At 48.5% G+C, this 18,967-nt stretch overlaps 1 protein-coding gene across 3 annotated transcripts in view; it reads right to left on the reverse strand.

Annotated features, from left to right (window-relative positions):
* The window catches only part of ASTN2 (astrotactin 2), a gene marked incomplete at its 5' end in the record, with an annotated part of 616,673 nt that overhangs the window by 276,891 nt on the left and 320,815 nt on the right, over positions 1 to 18,967 (reverse strand). For all 3 annotated transcript variants that reach the window (XM_084650529.1, XM_084650531.1, XM_084650530.1), the window contains one exon: positions 6,518 to 6,668. In XM_084650529.1, coding sequence (XP_084506655.1) covers positions 6,518 to 6,668 — 151 coding nt within the window. The remainder of the gene's footprint in view (positions 1 to 6,517; positions 6,669 to 18,967) is intronic.

An 18,967-nucleotide genomic window follows, 5' to 3' on the forward strand; every position in this document is an offset into this window, starting at 1 on the left:
TTTCCACTGGAAGATGGTGATTTGGCAAAATTGAAAGTTTTCTCAGGAATGTATCAATTTCAACAAAATTTTGAAAGGAAATTATCAAAATGTTTTGTTTCCACTTTGTCATTTAGACTTTTATGGTATGACAACGTAAAAATGTGAAATGATAGAGTCAAAACAAAATGTTTCAACAAGGTTATTTCACTGTTTTGGAAACAAAATTATTTCACAATTTCCATTTCATGGTAAAACTTGAAATTTCAACATCTGGTTCTGATTTGGGAAATTATGAAATGTCAGGTATTCCCAGTGAAATGGAAATTCCATGTTTCAACCAGCTCTATTCATATCTACAGGCCCCCACCACCTTCCACTGGAACTTCATCTTTAGCTTGTGCTGGAAGGAAGAGACCGGATGTGATGGACCACTGATCTGATCCTGTATTGCACAGCCTATATCCCTAATGCAACAACTACATTCTTAAATCAAACTATTTTGCAACACTGCCTTCCAGCACCTCAGGAATATTGCATCATTTTGATATGAAAATAGAAGGGGTAGCTCAAGACAGGCTGAGCAAAGGCCTGTATGTCTACCAGGAGACTAGGACCAATTCCCTCTCTGTCTAAAACAGGGGTGGGCAAACTTTTTGGCCCAAGGGCAACATCTGGGTATGGAAATTGTTCATTGGGCCATGAATGCTCATGGAATTGGGGTTGGGATGCGGGAGGGGGTGAGGGCTCCAGCTGGGGGTGCAGGCTTTGTGCTGGGGCTGGGGATGAGGGGTTTGGGGTGCAGTAGGGTGCTTCATGGGATGAGGGGGTTGGAGAGCAGCAGAGGGGATCAGAGCTGGGACAGGAGGTTGGGGTGCGGAGGGGTGGCTCAGGGGTGCAAGCTCCGGGCGGCGCTTTGGCTCAGGGGTGCAAGCTTTGGGCAGCGTTTACCTCAAGCAGCTCCCAGAAGCAGCAGCATGTCCCTCCTCCAGCTCCGACACAGATGTGCGGGCCAGGCAGCTCTGCTGCAAGCTGCCCCATCCACAGGTGCCGCCACTGCAGTTCCCATTGGCTGCAGTTCTTGGCCAATGGGAGCTGAGGGGGCAGCGCGCAGAGCAGAGCCCCCTGGCTGCCCTGACACATAGGAGCCAAAGCGGGAACATGCCGCTGCTTCCTGTCTGGAGCACCAGAGCAGGGTAAGCCCGAAACCCCGCTCCCCAGCGGGAGCTCAAGGGCTGGATTAAACCCAGCTCTCCTGAGTCCCAGCTCAGTGCCTTAACCACAAGAACATCCTCTCCTCTTCCACAATCAACAGCAAGTTGTGAATGGTGACCCATCTGGCCCCCTCCCTACATGTCTGAGTGACTGGCCTTCACTGTCTCCATAAATCTTTGTGCTCTCAGCTGCACAGGGGTTGGTATGGCAGAAAGAGATCATTTCTGGGGTTAAGATACATCACATTCCTTTTATAACCTCTCACAGAGGGGAAAGCTCAGTGAAAGAGAAACCAGAGAGGGGATTATTAGAGGCATATCTCTATCTGCTCAGCCGCGGGATTCTCACCAGCCTCCCCTTACTATGAAGTTGAAATTCTGTGGGCTTTGTCAGCCGATCTCCAACTCTGCACTCCAGTCCTGAAATCTCTCCTAGTAACATCCTTGGCAAGAGTACTGCAGCCCAAGCCCTTTGCCAGGGAGAAATCTCACAGCTCTGCTTTCACCAGAATTCTCCGGGGAGGCACATATCGCTGATCACAGTGTCAACCACCCGCCAACAGTCACGGATGCTCTGTCCCTCAGCATTTCTGACAACAGAGCTTAGCTTTCCAGATCATTCGTCAGCTGATACCAATTTGCCTGCTCATTGACCCAGTTTTGCTTCTCCTGCGGAATCCCACATTAGTCTCCCATTGATATTTAAACAGAGAAGAAGACAGACAATTCCCAAAAAGGTCGAGGGAGTGACCATTTGAGAATCAGCTCTGAAATGTCTCCCAAAGGGGGAACTCTAACAACTTGACCGAAATCACATCAGGCCAAGACCAGCCCTGCATTCCCCATGCAACTAGCTCAGCAGGGCTTCCACTGGGCTACAGCTGGGCTCCATGCGGGAAGCCATAGGTTCTGGGACTAAGGGTGCAGGGGTGCTGCAGCAGGCTTGGTGCGGTTTCCATCATATGCAGGGGTTACAGTTGGGTTCAATGGCTCTCAGCACCCCCACTACACACATTGCTCCAGCGCCCCGAGTGGAGCAGCATGAGACAGTCCAGACCTAGAAAGTCTGCGCTTGCCCCAGAACCACGGCCACCTCCCTTGCTAAGTAGGAAAGTTGTCTGGACAAAGGAGGATCAGTGCCACGCCCTGGCATAGCATGGAGTCCTCCCTCCCTTTGCAACACCGCATAAATTGGTGTTCTATTTCTGCAAGTGGGAGGGAGAGAGGAAGAGATGAAAAGAGAGAGGAACGAAAGAGAGGGTGAGGAGATTAAAGTGTTATGCCTCGAGCACCTCCCATTGCAGCACCAGCTTTTCCTCATGAGACTGGCGAGGGGAGCAGAAAGAACTCCACTTTCTGCCTGGAAGTGGCATGGATCCTGGCGACTCACCAGTCCAAGGCTAGCCCCGTTTTTCCCACACCAGGGCCGCACACTGGTAGCAAAAAACAAAGGAAGCAACCCGGAGTGTGTGTGGAGGGGCGGCCCTGGGCAGCCTAAAAACAGCAAGCACCCCGCCCCTTCCAGCTCCCCACTCCCACCTAGCAGCAACTTACACCCACATGGAGGCTGCTCTGTCTCTCCCCCGTAGCTATCAGGGACCAGGATTGCACTCCAAGGTGACTGCTCACGCTGATTCTCCATCCCATCCCCGACCCCCCTGTGTTTCGTTCCCATTAATTATAGCCTACATTTAGGCATAGGAGCAGGGTCAAGGAAAGGAAAGAAGCCCCATTTTCCCTGAGTGACATGGATTTCAATTTCCACCGCTTCATGGGCACATGCAGGGAGAGCCAGGCCTGTAATTTATTGACAATTTCTATCTTTTAAAAGGCGGCATCTTGGTGGTGCTTCTCTGTGGCGCACGGCAATCGGAGCCAGGATTGTTTCTGACAATATCTGGGAGGCACGTTACTTTTCAGGGTGAAATGGCAAAAGAGAGAGAGAGACAGACAGACAGACAAGAGGAAGGAAAACCAACTGTGTAAGGACCCACATTGTAAAGTGTTGCCTGTAACGCACCAGTGCTATTAGGTGGCCAAGCTAAATGTGCTTAACAAGCATTCGGGGATGGGGGGTGTCATAAATATAAAGGGAAGGGTAACCACCTTTCTGTACACAGTGCTATAAAATCCCTCCTGGCCAGAGGCAACATCCTGTGACCTGCAAAGGGTTAAGCTCAGCTAACCTGGCTGGCACCTGACCCAAAGGACCAATAAGGGGACAAGATACTTTCAAATTTTGGGGTGGGGGAAGGCTTTTGTTTTGTGCTCTTTGTTTATGTGGTTGTTCTCTCTTAGGACTGAGAGAGGCCAGACAGAAATCCATCTTCTCCAACCCATCCTAATCCAAGTCTCAAATATTGCAACCAGTATAGGTAAGCCAGGCAAGGCGGATTAGTTTATCTTTTGTTTTATGTGAATTTTCCCTGTGTTAAGAGGGAGGTTTATTCCTGTTTTCTGTAACTTTAAGGTTTTGCCCAGAGGGGGGATCCTCTGTGTTTTGAATCTGAATACCCTGTAAAGTATTTTCCATCCTGATTTTACAGAGATGATTTTTTCCTTTTTTTTTTTTTTAATAAAATCCTTCTTTTAAGAACCTGTCTGATTTTTCCATTGTTCCAAGATCCTGTTATAAGTAGGGGCATAGCGAGCAGATCGAGGGACGTGATCGTTCCCCTCTATTCGACATTGGTGAGGCCTCATCTGGAGTACTGTGTCCAGTTTTGGGCCCCACACTTCAAGAAGGATGTGGATAAATTGGAGAGAGTCCAGCGAAGGGCAACAAAAATGATTAGGGGACTGGAACACATGACTTATGAGGAGAGGCTGAGGGAGCTGGGATTGTTTAGCCTGCAGAAGAGAAGAATGAGGGGGGATTTGATAGCTGCTTTCAACTACCTGAAAGGGGGTTCCAAAGAGGATGGCTCTAGACTGTTCTCAATGGTAGCAGATGACAGAACGAGGAGTAATGGTCTCAAGTTGCAGTGGGGGAGGTTTAGATTGGATATTAGGAAAAACTTTTTCACTAAGAGGGTGGTGAAACACTGGAATGCGTTACCTAGGGAGGTGGTAGAATCTCCTTCCTTAGAGGTTTTTAAGGTCAGGCTTGACAAAGCCCTGGCTGGGATGATTTAACTGGGAATTGGTCCTGCTTTGAGCAGGGGGTTGGACTAGATGACCTTCTGGGGTCCCTTCCAACCCTGATATTCTATGATTCTATGATTCTATGATCCAGGGGTTTGGGTCTTTGATGATTTTGTAACCAACTGGTTAGGATATTATTCTCAAGCCTCCCCAGGAAAGGGGGTGTGTAGGGCTTGGGGGGTTATTTTGGGGGAAGACATCTCCAAGTGGTCTCTTTCCCTGTTCTTTGTTTAAAAAGCTTGGTGGTGGCAGCATAGGGTTCAAGGACAAGGCAAAGTCTGTACCTTGGGGAAGTTTTTAACCTAAGCTGGTAAGAATAAGCTTAGGGGGTCTTTCATTCGGGTCCCCACATCTGTCCCCTAGAGTTCAGAGTGGGGAAGGAACCCTGACAGGGGGGTAATGTTAAGAGCCACCCGGAGACGGCACCACTCCAGGCTGACCTTACTTGGCTCCCGTGTATAAACATCTTCAATAAAGAAAGAGACACTTCATTCCTGCTTCTGCAGAGCTGAGGAGGGGGCCAGAGAACGCTCCTGCAGGGAATAGGGCGGGTTTGGAGAAGGGGTGGTGGAGGGGCTGGGAGAAGCATCTATGGCTGTGCACGTGTGCATGAGAGAGAGGCTGAGTGTGACTATGAGAAAGACGTGCGTGCATGAAAACCAGCATGTGTGTGTGTGTGTGTGTGTAGGGAGGTGACAGTGTGTGTGTGTACACATGTGCTGAGGTGACAGAGAGTGTGTATACACATAGAGGAGTGTCATTGTCACTGGCAATCTGGTGTGTGTGTGTGTGAGATGAGTTCCAGATTGGCCCTGTGTGCCAGTGACAGAGACTGTCAGTGAGTGTGTGTTTGTGTAAAGTGTGTAATGATGCAAGAGCTCAACAGTGAGCACCAGGACAAGGATCCCACTTTAATCAGCTTGTTTTTTCCAGGCTCTTTTTACAGAAAGAAGAGGACGGATTCTCCAAGGTTGCCAAGTGACTCTGTTGCACAAGGAAACCTCCCCATCCCCTGCAGTGGTGTTCCTTTATTCATATTAAAAATCAACCTACAGCAACAAAATTCCCTTGGAGATGACTGTGATGCTGGAAGGTGTTAATGGCTGCCATCAATCACAGACCTGGATAAAGTCAATAGTTGCGCTAAGCACCCTTCTTTCAAGCTTATGCCTCTTCATGTAATGAAAGCTGGAAAGAAGAAGAAGCTACTGCCCAAGGCACTGGGCAGCCTGGCAAAACCTGGGCAGAGTTAAGCAGTGTGGTCCGTGGGATTTCCAGGGGATTGGCTGCAAATACAGGGACAAGGGTATTGTTTGGCAAGCTGTGAATGTGCGTGCGTGAGAAGCAGAAAGAGAGAGATGCCGGGGCGAGCGTGACCCTTGGAGGAGGCTGAGAGATGGAGCTACTTTTTGGCGCAGAACTTGCTGAAGAGGCAGACTTGGATTTCTGAGCCAGGAAACTGCCTGTTATTTGTTCCTACTGTGTTTGGGGAAACAGGACTTTTGTGCGTTCTTGGAAAACAGACAGGATTGCACCAAAGAAACACCTCCCTCTATCAGGAGTTTCTCCTCCGAAGGGAAACAACCCTGAAGAAGCGGCTACCCACTGGGGCCAAAGAGGTGGCACAGGGCTTTGGGAGGGGCACAGTGCATGAGGGAGGAGCTCCCAGAAAGTTGGGAAGCATGTGGGCAACAGAGGAGACAGCAAAGTCCATTTCTAGTCCACAACACTTTGGCAAGTACGTGACAATCGACTCTGCATTGCTCAGTGTGCCTTTGAGCTCCCACTGGACCTCTGGGGACTCCGTTGGGCTGGAGAACAGGTTGCTCATTACTGAGGCAGAATTCGCACCTGCGGCATTCCCCAGGAGCCCCCACCCCAGACCATTCTACTTGCCCTGTTAACATTCCACAGGACCCTCGGGGCATCTCTCCAGCTAAGGCCAGAGCAGTCTGCTCCCACAGAGCAAGGCGAGAGAGAGAGAGAAGACAAAGGTGGGACAAGGAGGAGAGGGAGAGAAAAGGAAAGAGAGATAGACAGACACACAGTCCCACTGCCCAAAAAGGCAACAGAGATTCCCTTACCCAAATCCATGGACAAAGAACTAGTAACTCCTACCCAGGGCAGCCGTGACAACACGCCATCTCTCTACAGTGCTAGTCACCCGGTGGCATACATACCACACAGCCTGTGGAGTCCACTTTGCGGTCCGACACACACTTGAAGTTACGGGTGCAGCCACCGTTGTTGCGTGAGCAGTCTCGGACCGGCCCAAAGGAAGAGAGCAGGTCATTGATGGTTTCGAAGTAGGTGGACAGCATCGCTTCTTCCCTTGGAGAGAAAAGGCACTGTTAGAACTGGCGACCGAGCAGACTCGAGACAGCTTGTCTATGGGTGGCCAAAGGGTAAAAGGGGGGTAACTGGATGGAACGTTTTACATGAAATATTTATGTGAAATATGCTTTGTCATTGAAGCTAAAATATTTCATTGGCCTAGTTATGGTCCTCTGTACAGGGGTGAATTCCACCCTATGGGCATAATTCCTACCCACCATACAGGAATTCTGCTTCCAATGCTACAGTGACTGGTTGTGTGGCTTGCAGTGTTCAGTAATCCATTTTAGGGGGAAGACAAAAGGGTGGGATTTCAAATGTGCAGGAAGGCCAGATTTTCAAAGGTATTTAGGCCTCTAAATATTCAGATAAGCACCTAGTTGTATTTTCAGAAATACCTGGATGCCTAAAATGCTTTTGAAATCCTCACTAGGCACCTGTCTTTATCTTTAGGTGCTTAAACACTTTTGAAAATCTGGGCCTAAGTGACTTAGGAGCACAAGTTCCACTGACTTTCAATGGTCACTAAGGCATTTTTGAAAATCTCACCTCTTAGAGCCACATGCACAGTCCATTTTGCAGGTAGCAAAGAATTCAGGGGTGAATGTGTTCTTCACATTCGATTCCTGTCAAAAGGGGTTGGGATCTTTGTTGAGAGCACTAAGCACTTATAGAATGTTTATCTTCTTCAAAGCGCTCTCCAAATATTAACTCATCCCCATAACATCTTGGGGAAATAGATATGATCATGCTGTTTTACTGACGGGACACTGAGGCACAGGGAGGTGAAGTAACTTACCCTAGGTCACAGAGTCACTCCCTCTGTTATTTCCTGCCCATGTTTCATACACCTCTTGGGTCTCTTTGTATTAGGGCTGGTCTATACTGGGCACTGCATCAGCGAAGCTATGTCCCTCAGAGTTATGAAAAGTCACACCCCTATGAGACAAGGCTATGCTGGCCTTTCCCCCGGTGTAGACAGTGCTGGGTCGACGAAGAATTTTTCTGCTGACATAGCTACTGCCTCTGGGGGAGAACCCCTCCCATTGCTGTAGTGAAGCCAGGTCTACACTAGGAAACCAGGTCAGTATAACTACATCGCTCAGGGGTGTGAAAAATCTACATCTCTGAGTGACGCAGTTAAACTAACCTAATACTTGGTGAGGACAGCACGTGGTCGATGGGAGAGTCTAGCTACCACCCCATGGGGAGGTTGACTATCTATACCAATGAGAGAAGCCCTCCCATCAGTGTAGGTAACATCTTCACTAAAGCCCTACTGCTACACCATTTTAAGCATAGACAAGCCCTGAGTGTCTACACTGTAGCGTTTTAACTGTTTTAACCATTGGTGCTCTGTCCTCACTAGGCTTTACAACTCCTCTCAAGTGTGTGTCTGGGTGTAGGGAGAGAAAGAGGAGGAGATGTCTCACAGCTATAGTGCGGCTGGGATTCCAGGGTCAGATCCTCAGCTGGTGTAAATCACTGCAGCTCCAATGACTCGAGGCAGAACAGGTGTGCAAAGCTGGGATGGCCCTTCTATTGTGTTGCACTCGAACCAGAGCAATGAGGACGGAGTGCAAGCTAGGAGTTGGAGAGGGGGGATCAATTCTCTCTTTTAATTAAATCTAGAAACACCGAATGAAAGAGGCTTTTGTGCCTCTTGTACGGCCAGTGATTTCTGCTGGCAGCGATTAGGAGAGAGGGGAGGGGAACGGCGCTCTCTGAAATTATGCCTGGTGTAATGGATCATCGCTGACAAAACAGGGGCAGCAGCTGATGAGCCTGAATGAGCCATTACGTGTATTAAAATATTAACCTCCTCGGAAGCAGGGGCGGGAGGGAGAGAGATGGAGGGAAGCATTTAAATGTCACCTCTGAGACGAGCGGGGTGACAGCACCTTCTCCAGACAGAGGAGCTGTTTGGCTCCTGACGCATCGATTCCTCATAAACGTTTGCTACGTTGGTGGAACATTGCTACAACACCAAGGCCTGACCGGAGGAAATGTCACACAGAGGAAAGGATGGGCGGCGAGCTCCGAGGGAGCTGGGAGCAAACTTTGCTTTTGCTGCATCTGAGAGGGGCTGCTCAGCTCTCCGGAGCCAGACTGCACTCCACAGACAAGGACACACTCAGCTTTTCTTTGTAATGTTGGGGTGGATTTCAGTGCCGCAATATTTAATTAACCAGCTCACACAACAAGACAGGGGCAGACGGGGTCATAGGCAGCGGGTGATTTTCTACACAGAGAGCTCTGCCTCTGCCCATCAGTCCAGACCTGCAGCCCCCTGCTATTTCCGTCCTAAGACCTCCACCCTGCCCTGCCAATGCCCCTCAATTCAAACCTGCAGCCCCCTGCTATTCCCGTCCTAGGACCCCCACCCTGCCCTGCCAATGCCCCTCAATTCAAACCTGCAGCCCCTGCTATTCCCATCCTAGGACCCCCACCCTGCCCTGCTACTGCCCTTCAATTCAAACCTGCAGCCCCCTGCTATTCCTGTCCTAGGACCCCCACGCTGCCCTGCCAATGCCCCTCAATTCAAACTGCAGCCCCCTGCTATTCCCATCCTAGGACCCCCACCCTGCCCTGTCAATGCCCCTCAATTCAAACCTGCAGCCCCTTGCTATTCCCGTCCTAGGACCCCCACCCTACCCTGCCAATGCCCTTCAATTCAAACCTGCAGCCGCCTGCTATTCCCATCCTAGGACCCCCACCCCACCTTGTCAATGCCCCTCAGTCCAGACCTGCAGCCCCACTTTATTCCAGTCCTAGGACCCCTACCCCACCTTGCCAATGCCCTTCAATCCAGACCTGCAGCCCCCTGCTATTCCAGTCCTAGGACCCCCACCCAGATCTTCCAATGTTTCCTTAGCCCCTCTCAACAGCACCTCCTACTGTTCCAGATCGGGGCTCCGCAAAACCTTTGCCAATTCACCTTCTTTCTGCCCTAATGCCCCACCCTTATCCCAGTCCTTGGTTGCTCCAATGGTTCTGCAAATGTACCTCATTGCTGACCCACAGCACCCCCTGCTATTGTAAGTCCAGACTTCTTCACAGTTGTGTCAATGCACCTGCAGCCTTTATCACCAAATGCCTAATCTGGTCGAGCCCCACTGCCCAGCCCTCCCCACCCCGAGCAATCACACACGTCCACGCATCTCTGCTCGTGCATCTCTGCACTGACCTGGGAGTCTGTTCCGAGGCGTTTCCCTAACAGAGACTGCAGAGTGCGTATTGTGAGCTGGAAAAGCCCTTGACTAGGACCTTGACTGACATCGCCAACCCCATTTCTTCTGTGAGTCATTAGATGGGGCCCAAGACTCGGAATCTTTAATTGTATTCCTGGCTCTAACTGGACTCGCTCAGTGACCTTGGGAAGTCAATTAAACTCTCTGAGCCCCAGTCAATCATAAAGGGAGGGTGGTGGCTAGCCGTGCTCACCCACCGTGGAGAGCAGCAGGTGAAAAGCCACTATCTAAACGCTAAGCATGCCAGAGAGGCTAGTGCTCTGACATGCTGTACCACTCAACCTCTTCATCAACATTTTACTGATCCCCACCAACTATGCTCTTCCGTCTAGGACCATCGTGAACGTTAATCGTCAGTGGTAATGCACCAAAGGGTATTAACTAAAAGACAAATCCAACCGGTTGGCTTCATGGGCAATTCAGCAAGACGTCTCCTGTCTGACTGAGGTTTAGATCAAAAGCCTGTTCTCCCCCTCCCGGCCTACGGCTGGTTTCTGTAGAACTGACATCTCGCCCAGAACTCATTTCACCCTGTCAGTCTGAGCCAGATGCTTGGATTTACACTGGAAATAAATACAGATAACAGATTCTGACATGTCCCATTGTTAACACATGCCCTTTAAGGTCAGTGTCACTCATGGAGAGATGCTAATGCTCAAGTCAAGATGGAGAGCAAGAGCTGTGTCTGATCTGGAATGTTTAGCAGCATGGGCAGAGAGGGGAGGGAACAGTCCCTCTCTGAGCAGCTGGAGAGGAAATGCATCTTCTAAATCAGGAAGGTTTCAGCAAGAACCTTTTCTCCTTCCCAAAGACAGACACTGTAGCACCCCCTGAAGCCAGAGGTGCATTTATTTCTGCCTGAACACCTGAAATCCAGACCACCTAGTCACCTTGACCAAGAGGGGCTGGGTTTGTCATCCAGGAGAGCTCATGCAGCCACTGCAAACTGAATCTCTGACTGCTGCACTTCATACCACCATGCTGTCCGGCTGCCCAAGCATATGCACTGATCCTTGTGCCTGTCTGCTTCCAGCACTTAGGGTTCTGTGCTCCCAAGGGAACAAAACACATCTGTTCCCGTATAGCTCTGTGTTTGTCCCCTGGTTAACCACATCACTGCTGGCTTCTCTCCCGTGACTGCTGCGGTGGCTACATTCCACTGCCGGCCATGTGAAAATCTGGGGTTGCCACATCAGATCAGACCACCAGGCCATCATGTCTCACCTCCTGCTTCTGATGAGCGACAACACCCCTGGTTCAGAGGACAGTGGAAGGGAGATGGGGGGGCCGGGGAGTCTAGCCAACTGTGTATAACTGTACATTAGGGGAAATAATCCCTCTTTACCTCAGATCAGCAGCATGGGACTAGATTATCCTTGATGTTTGATTCTGACTCTCTGCAGCAGTGAGTTCCATAGGTTGCCTTGAAAAATGTTTCTCTTCTTTGTTATACCTTTGCTGTTAAATTCACTGAGTGACACCATGATCTCTCATAACAGGAAAGGATACTAAAGAGGGGCTCCTCAGTTTGAACTCTGTCGTTCTGTATCTCAGAAACTTCAAGGAAGTGCCCTCTGACTCCTCTCTGGCCCAGGCAAAATAACCCTAGTTTATGCAATCTCTCATGTATGTCAATTTCTGCTTGGGCCCTAACCATCCACTGCAACACCATGCCCGTACCGTATCCCAGCTCCCAGAATGCTACACCTATGCTGAGAATTCTGCGTGCTGTGTGGGTCAGAAATATCTGATACACAGAGCAAATTTTGGATCCCAATGCGAAGAACATTTCAGAGTTTGTGAGCAAATTTCTGTTTCCTGAGACCTCTCCCTACCACAAAAGGCATACGTTTAAATGAAATATGCCTGCCTCGCTGCTAACCCTGCTGCGAGCCCCTGTAAAACAAGGCTCTCTGACTAGTTTTATGGCAATACATTCTTTGCATGATACCCAGAGACACTCGTTTTTGTCCAGGCTTCACAATGGTTCCTGAGTCAGTCAGAGTGCTGCGTGTCATCTCCCACAGCCTGCACTTGCTTTGACTACTCATTTGTAAATACTCTTCTCTTCTCCTTCCCCACTGCTCCGCATCCTCCTCCCTTGCCCCATCATTAATAAAACAGCATCAGTGACAAATACTGCTGAGGGTTACTTATTCATGAAATATCAGTGTCAAGCAATTCTAAAAGGCCCCAAAGCACTCATCCCACACTGCATCACGCCAGTCTCCTGAGCTTCACAACAACCCTGTCTTCTGGGCTGACCCTGGGAGGGGCTGCTGGGGATGATTCCCCTCAGCTGCCCTCTCCTCTATACCTGCTCTGTCCCCAACCCACGGACCTAACCACTAGTGAGACCCTGATACATCCCTGGCATCGGCTGCCCTGTGATCTACTCACAGCACTGGAGAGGGGCATCAAGCTACAGCCTTGCTGCTCACGAGTCCCAGAGACAGTGAACGCTGAGTGGAAATGGGGTCGCTGCATGTTCTGTGAACTTCAGCATCCCTCCCTTCTGTGTAGGGAACTGCACACCCCCATCCCCATACACTAGACAACAAAGGAAAGGCCCAAGCAGAGAGCGGGACATCTTTGGCTCCAAACACAGAGCTGTCTTCTCTTTAGCCCACCAATACCGACTATACCCACAGAGAGGGCTCCCCACTGCCCAACCCCCTGCCACTCCCCACCCCAGCCATACTCAGACAGGGTGCTCCCCACCCTGGCCAGACCCAGAGAGGATGCTCTCCACTGTCCATCCCCCCACCCCCTTTACCAGCCCTGGGCATTCCCAGAGAGGGTGCCCTGTGCTATCCAGCCCTATGTTACTCCCACACACACTGAGAGGAGTTGCCTTCCACTGTTCCCTTTCTGGATACAAGGCAGCTTTTTGCTGTCCCCTCACCCCAACAGGGAAAGCTCCATGGGACATGACCTTTATCCGCTGCTGTGGTTTGCCTTCTAATGAGCTGCTCCGTGGATTCCCCAGCAGGGAACTGGCAGATCCACGGAATGACAGGAAGCAGCCAGGCTATGGGTTAGAGGTGGAAATTAACCAGACTGACCCAGGGCAGCGGTTGAATTGGCTATCAATGAGCAGCAGGGATGAACCATGCCCTGGGGCAACTGTGTTCACACCAGCTTAATGCACACAGCTGACATGGAGCTCTGTCCCAGCTGGGGAGGAGGGCTGCTGTGTCCTGTGCACAGTCCGTGAATGCCGGCAATGCCATTCCTACAACTTTCAGAGTAACAGCCGTGTTAGTCTGTATTCGCAAAAAGAAAAGGAGGACTTGTGGCACCTTAGAGACTAACCAATTTATTTGAGCATAAGCTTTCGTGAGCTACAGCTCACTTGTTTTAGCCACTGGGGCAGGGAAGTGGCAACCACTGTGGGCAGGAGGCAGAATTCCACTGGTGACAGTGGTCTGTGATCTGGGGTATAGCTCCAGGACTCCATAGTGCAGTGCGTAGAGGAGCTCTCACTGGTGGCGATGGCAGGTATGCACAAAGATGAGGTGTGGCAGGTGACAATCCTGCAGTGATTAGGGCCAAGCACCTAGTGGTTTGATATGCCTCCATTTTTGGGTGTCCATTTGAGACGACTTAAAAGAGCCTGATTTTCAGAATGCACAGCACATCTACCTTCCAAAAAGCAGACCCCTCCGTGGTATCTCCACATGAGCACCTGGGGTCAGGGCCTTACTGCACCAGCCCATCACCTTTCACTTTCAAAAATAGAATATGCTCATGTAATGAAAGACCCTTGGGGGAGGGATAGCTCAGTGGTTTGAGCATTGGCCTGCTGAACCCAGGGTTGTGAGTTCAATCCTTGAGGGGGCCATTTAGGCAAAAATTGGGGATTGGTCGTGTTTCAAGCAGGGGGTTGGACTAGATGATCTCCTGAGTTCCCTTCCAACCCTAACTTTCTATGATTCTATGACACCGCAGACGCCTGATTACGCAGATGCCAGTGGGCCGAATTACAGTGGCACAGGCAACCTTAACTGTGGAATTTCTTAATGTTTACGTATCACCCCCCTCTCCCATATATATCCGATATTGTCAAAGCTGCCGAGGGGAGTGCTGCCAACCCAATTCCCACTGATTTTAGTAGGCATCCAAATATCACAGGTGGTTTTAAAAAGATCAGCCATACAGGCCAGATCCTAAGCTGGGGGAAATCAGTGTAGCCCCATTGACTTTGGACGATTAACTTCAATGCAAGTCGGCAGCTAGTTCATATGAATTTTCCTTAGTACTGCCATGTCTTATGATAGTAGACCTTATAAGCCCCAATATGACAAAATTTATATATATATATAAACCATGATTCAAAGTGTGACAGGTTCCCTACAAGTTTGCAGTAATATACTAGAGATTCAATAAATCCAGCGCTACATCGGCTGCATTTAGAAGCTTATCCTGGCAACCAGAAACTTAATTAAAATAGAAAAAAAAAGCGCCCCGAGTCTGTAGGAAACATCAAATTCATCCTTGGGGATCCCAGAATCTAGGGGTGAAACTGACATGTGTTTAGTTATCTGGGAGTGATCCTATGATGCTCTGCATAAAGAATTCCCATCAGGCCAGTGGCCTCTTTCATGGTAAAGTAACAACCACACAGAAGGGGAGAGAGCTCAGAGATGCCATATGCAAGGAGTAGGGCCAAATCAGCGATGCCATATAAAGGTAAGCAACTATTCTTTCCCCCCTTTGCCTTAGCAAAGAATCATGATCCCCTCTTCAACGCTGAACAAGTGAGGTGCAAGTAAGATGCCCTAGCTATACACTGACACATGCCTGGTCTCCTAGGCAACCTTTGCTAGGGGAGATTTAAGAAGAGGCACATTAGATCTAATATAGATGATAAACCACATTCAGTAAGAGCCTTGTGATTTGCATGTCTCAGTTCCCAGTTCACTGCGGCTCTCATGGCGTATAATTATTCCCAGATTCAGTACGTTCGATTTCATGGGTGGAACCATCTTTTTTAAAAGGTTGTGCATTTCCAGACACCAGTGGCCAGATGATAAAACACAGAATACTTGATTCAGAGCACAGGAAATTCCAGCTTTTGTCAGGGCGATAAGCTAGGGTTAACCACATCAGAGGATGACGGTCAAGAACACAGAGATGGGATTTCAGAGACCTCTCTCTATTCCTACTCACATCCTAGAACACACACATCCACAGAGATCACTTTATCACTTTCTCCAGGCTGCTCCAGAGCCCTGGCAAACGGGTGGTGAGGGCGGAACAAACCTTGGTTTTCTTGGTACAAAAGGGTTGCATTTAACCCAGATCCCAGTGGATCATAAGGAACATATTTAGGGCTTGATTCTCATTTACATTAATGCTCCTTTATACCACCCTGGAAATGTAAAGTAACCATAAATTACTCAAATGCTGACCGCTTTACATTGCTAGAGTCAGTATAAAGGAGATCCAGGCCCTCAGAGTTAGATCTGGCATAAGGATGGCCACGGTTTGAAGAAGACATAAGAAGCTTCTTAGAACTCAATCCTGTCACAATTAAATAGGTGCATATCCTTGCTGCTCACCCATACATGTTTGAGGAACTTATTTGGCAGAATCAGAGCCTTAGAAAGTCTACTCTTTGGGGCTGGAGACATGTCTTCCTCTGTGTTTGGAAAGTGCCTACCATATGTTGAGGGATATCACAATCTAAATATTGATTAATGTTAATAAGAATTATTCCCTACCCATCCAGACAGAGCTGCTCAAAATCAAGTATTGTCAGTGCTCATAATTTGATCACGTCTTGCATACTTGTTGTTTTCCTTAAAGCTGCAGCTTCTGGAGTCATGTGATTATGTGAGAATCTGTGCTTTCATTTTTTTCTCCCAGTATGTTTCCAGTCCTCGTGGTTGCAGAGAAAAGCTGGAAAATGTGACCCTCTAAATGCTCAAAACCATAAAGAAAATAAAAAGACCTCCAAAATTATTGTTGTTTTAAATCTTATGATTTTGAAGGGACCTGGCTTGTGAATTTTGAACACTTCAGGGTGGTGACACTGGCTCAGCTACATATGCTGGGTAGTGAAAGGAACAGCTTGGAGCAGTGAGATACCTGTTCACCTAAACCACAATGATCACTTAGGAAAACTTGCAGGAAAGGTTATCTGTAGCTGCACAATATTAATAATTTAAATCATTAAGATGAGAAAAAAAGATGTGTCCATTCAACAAATAACTGGCAGTAGTAATATTTAGTAACTGATGGTAATTGAACACTAATTAACTCATTTACTGAGTAATGTATTTACCCAGTCCAAAAAAAAAAAAAAACCCTCTCTTTCTATAATGGCAGAGGTTTATATGTAATTTGAAGCAATGAATAATTAAAAAAAAATGTAAATGAAAATTACTAAGTGATTTCTCTTTGCTTATTAATATTTTTATTAGTATTAAATTTGCCAAGCAATTCCCCCCACCATCCGTCTTCTCAAAATGTTAATTTTAAGTTCAAACTAAATCTTAGTAAGTAGCATAATTGTTTTGCTTGGACTCAGTAATTAAAAAGCCCTGTGCCATTTTCTCTCCCCTGAAGCCTATGAAACAAGCACTCCGATAACATGCTGATGACTGGGGTACTAAAAAACTATCAAAATGAGTTGTCTTGCTGCTCTGTGACAAAGGAAGACATGTTGAATCTAGGGTAAATGGGCGTGGTTCATGACAGTGGCAAGATTTCAATCCAAAACCCATCCACAACAGTCTTCCCATATATCAAAGGTTGTTATAGAGAGGTCAGTGATCAATTGTTCTCAATGTCCGCCGAGGGTAGGACAAGAAGGAATCAGCTCAGTTCACAGCAGGGGAGATTTAGGTTAGAAATCAGGAAAAACTTTCTGTCAAGGTAGTTAAGCACTGTTCCTAGGGAGGCTGTGGAATCCCCATCACTGGACGTTTTTAAGAACTGCATTGACGAAACACCTATCAGTGACGGTCTAGGAGCTTTACTTAATCCTGCCTCAGTGAGGGGGACAGCCTAGATGATCTCTCAAGGTTCTGTCCAACCCTCCATTTCTATGATTCCATGGGCTGGTCTACACTGAAACCTTACATTGGTACAGCTATGTACGTCTCTCAGGGGTGTGAAAAATCCACACTCCCAAGGAGAGTAGCTACGACAACCTAACCTGCAGCACAGACAGTGCTAGGTTGCTGGAAGAATTCTTCTGTTGATCTACCTACCACCTCTCGGGAGAACCCCTCCTGTAGCCGTAGTGTTTACACTGAAGCACTGCAGTGTATTAAGTGTATGTCTCAAGCTATGTCTACACTACAATTAGACACCCACTGCTGGCCTGTGCCAGCTGACTCGGGCTCACTGGGCTTTGGCTTAGGGGCTGTTTAATTGCAGTGTAGATGGTCAGGCTTGGGCTGGAAACTGGGCTTTAGGACCCTGATAGGTGGGAGGGTCCCAGAGAGCCTGAACCCAAATGTCTGCACCACAATTAAACAGTCCCTTAGCCTGAGCCCTGCAAGCGCAACTCAGCTGGCTCGGGCCAGCGGTGGGTGTCTAGTTGCAGTGTAGACAAACCCCAGTTAAACCTCAATGGGCTTTGGAAAAGGCCCCAAAGGAAGAAACCAACTCCTATCAATTGAAACAAAACTGCCCCACTGAACTGTGCTGATGTCTCACCGCAATTCACTTCCTTGTATCCTGAATGATGGGGGAAAGGGACTTAACTCTGGGTAAAATGGGCTTCCACCCCTAGTGAAAGTTGGGTTATTGAGGGGGAGGGAAAGCAAGAGGGTGTTGCAATGATTGGTAAGAAGCACAAACTCTGGCCCAAGACTCTCATATAGTGACTGGTGAGAGAAAGGTTTCAGAGTAACAGCCGTGTTAGTCTGTATTCGCAAAAAGAAAAGGAGTACTTGTGACACCTTAGAGACTAACCAATTTATTTGAGCATGAGCTTTCATGAGCGACAGCTGCATCCGATGAAGCGAGCTGTCGCTCATGAAAGCTCATGCTCAAATAAATTGGCTAGTCTCTAAGGTGCCACAAGTCCTCCTTTTCTTTTTGGTGAGAGAAACAGTCACATATTGAACTTGGAGGCTGCTCTGTGCCTGGTGTCAGATCACTTCAGAGCCCCCACACAAGGAAAGCCAGGTGACTAGACAGGGACAAACTTCCTGCAGGGAGAGGAGGAAAGAGGGGTACCAGCCCCAACCCGGTTGCTGTTCATCTCCCCTGCAGCCAGTCTGTCCACGTTGATCTAGTTCTTTATCTACTCACATTGAAATTCACCAAGAACCCAAATTTACCAGAGACTCTCGGAACGGAAAGAAAACTCTACCCCCGCTCCCCTCCTCGCTCCTACTCAGGCAAGTCAGAAGCCCAAATCCTAGGTGGCTGGTGCATGTAGGACATCCAAAAGCAATTAATAGTCAGACTCAGACTCCCAGCCGGGCAAACCCTGGGTTCTCGGAAGGATGTAAGGAACACAACTGTAGCTCTGCAAACCTGGGGATACACAGGGTAACACCTCACTAAGGGCACTACTGGAAGGTGCTCTCACACTGGGGGGATGAGGGTGATATAAGAACCTATGCAGAATTACACACCAAAAACTGTGGTGGAAAGAACAGTCTTAAGGCTGCAAAGTCTAGCACTCCAAAGTTAAGAAATGTCAGAATTAAAATGAGCCATGGCACCTTAATTCACCCCCTTGTGCGTCTGCATTATGATACAGTCTTTAATTACCCGAGCACCTACTAGTTCTCCCACAGGACTCCTGGTGCACACGATGGATGGTGCTCAGTTTGGACCAGATATTTAATGCTCCTACAGATGTAGATGGGGCCTAACGGGATTTTAAGAGCCTATAAATTGGAGTTAGATGCCACACTGCTCTGCATGACTCCCAGTATTCTTGCCCAACCACTCCCAGTCATAACTTCTCTCCCCGCTCCAATTCCTTTCTGATGAAACTCCTTGCCCCAGTCCATGCCTTTACCTCCCACTCCAGGTCTGGCGCTTGTGCCCTCTCCATTCAAATCAGGCAACTTC

Source organism: Lepidochelys olivacea (genome assembly GCF_965140295.1).
Source record: "Lepidochelys olivacea isolate rLepOli2 genome assembly, chromosome: 16".
NCBI classification, from domain to species: Eukaryota; Metazoa; Chordata; order Testudines; family Cheloniidae; genus Lepidochelys; species Lepidochelys olivacea.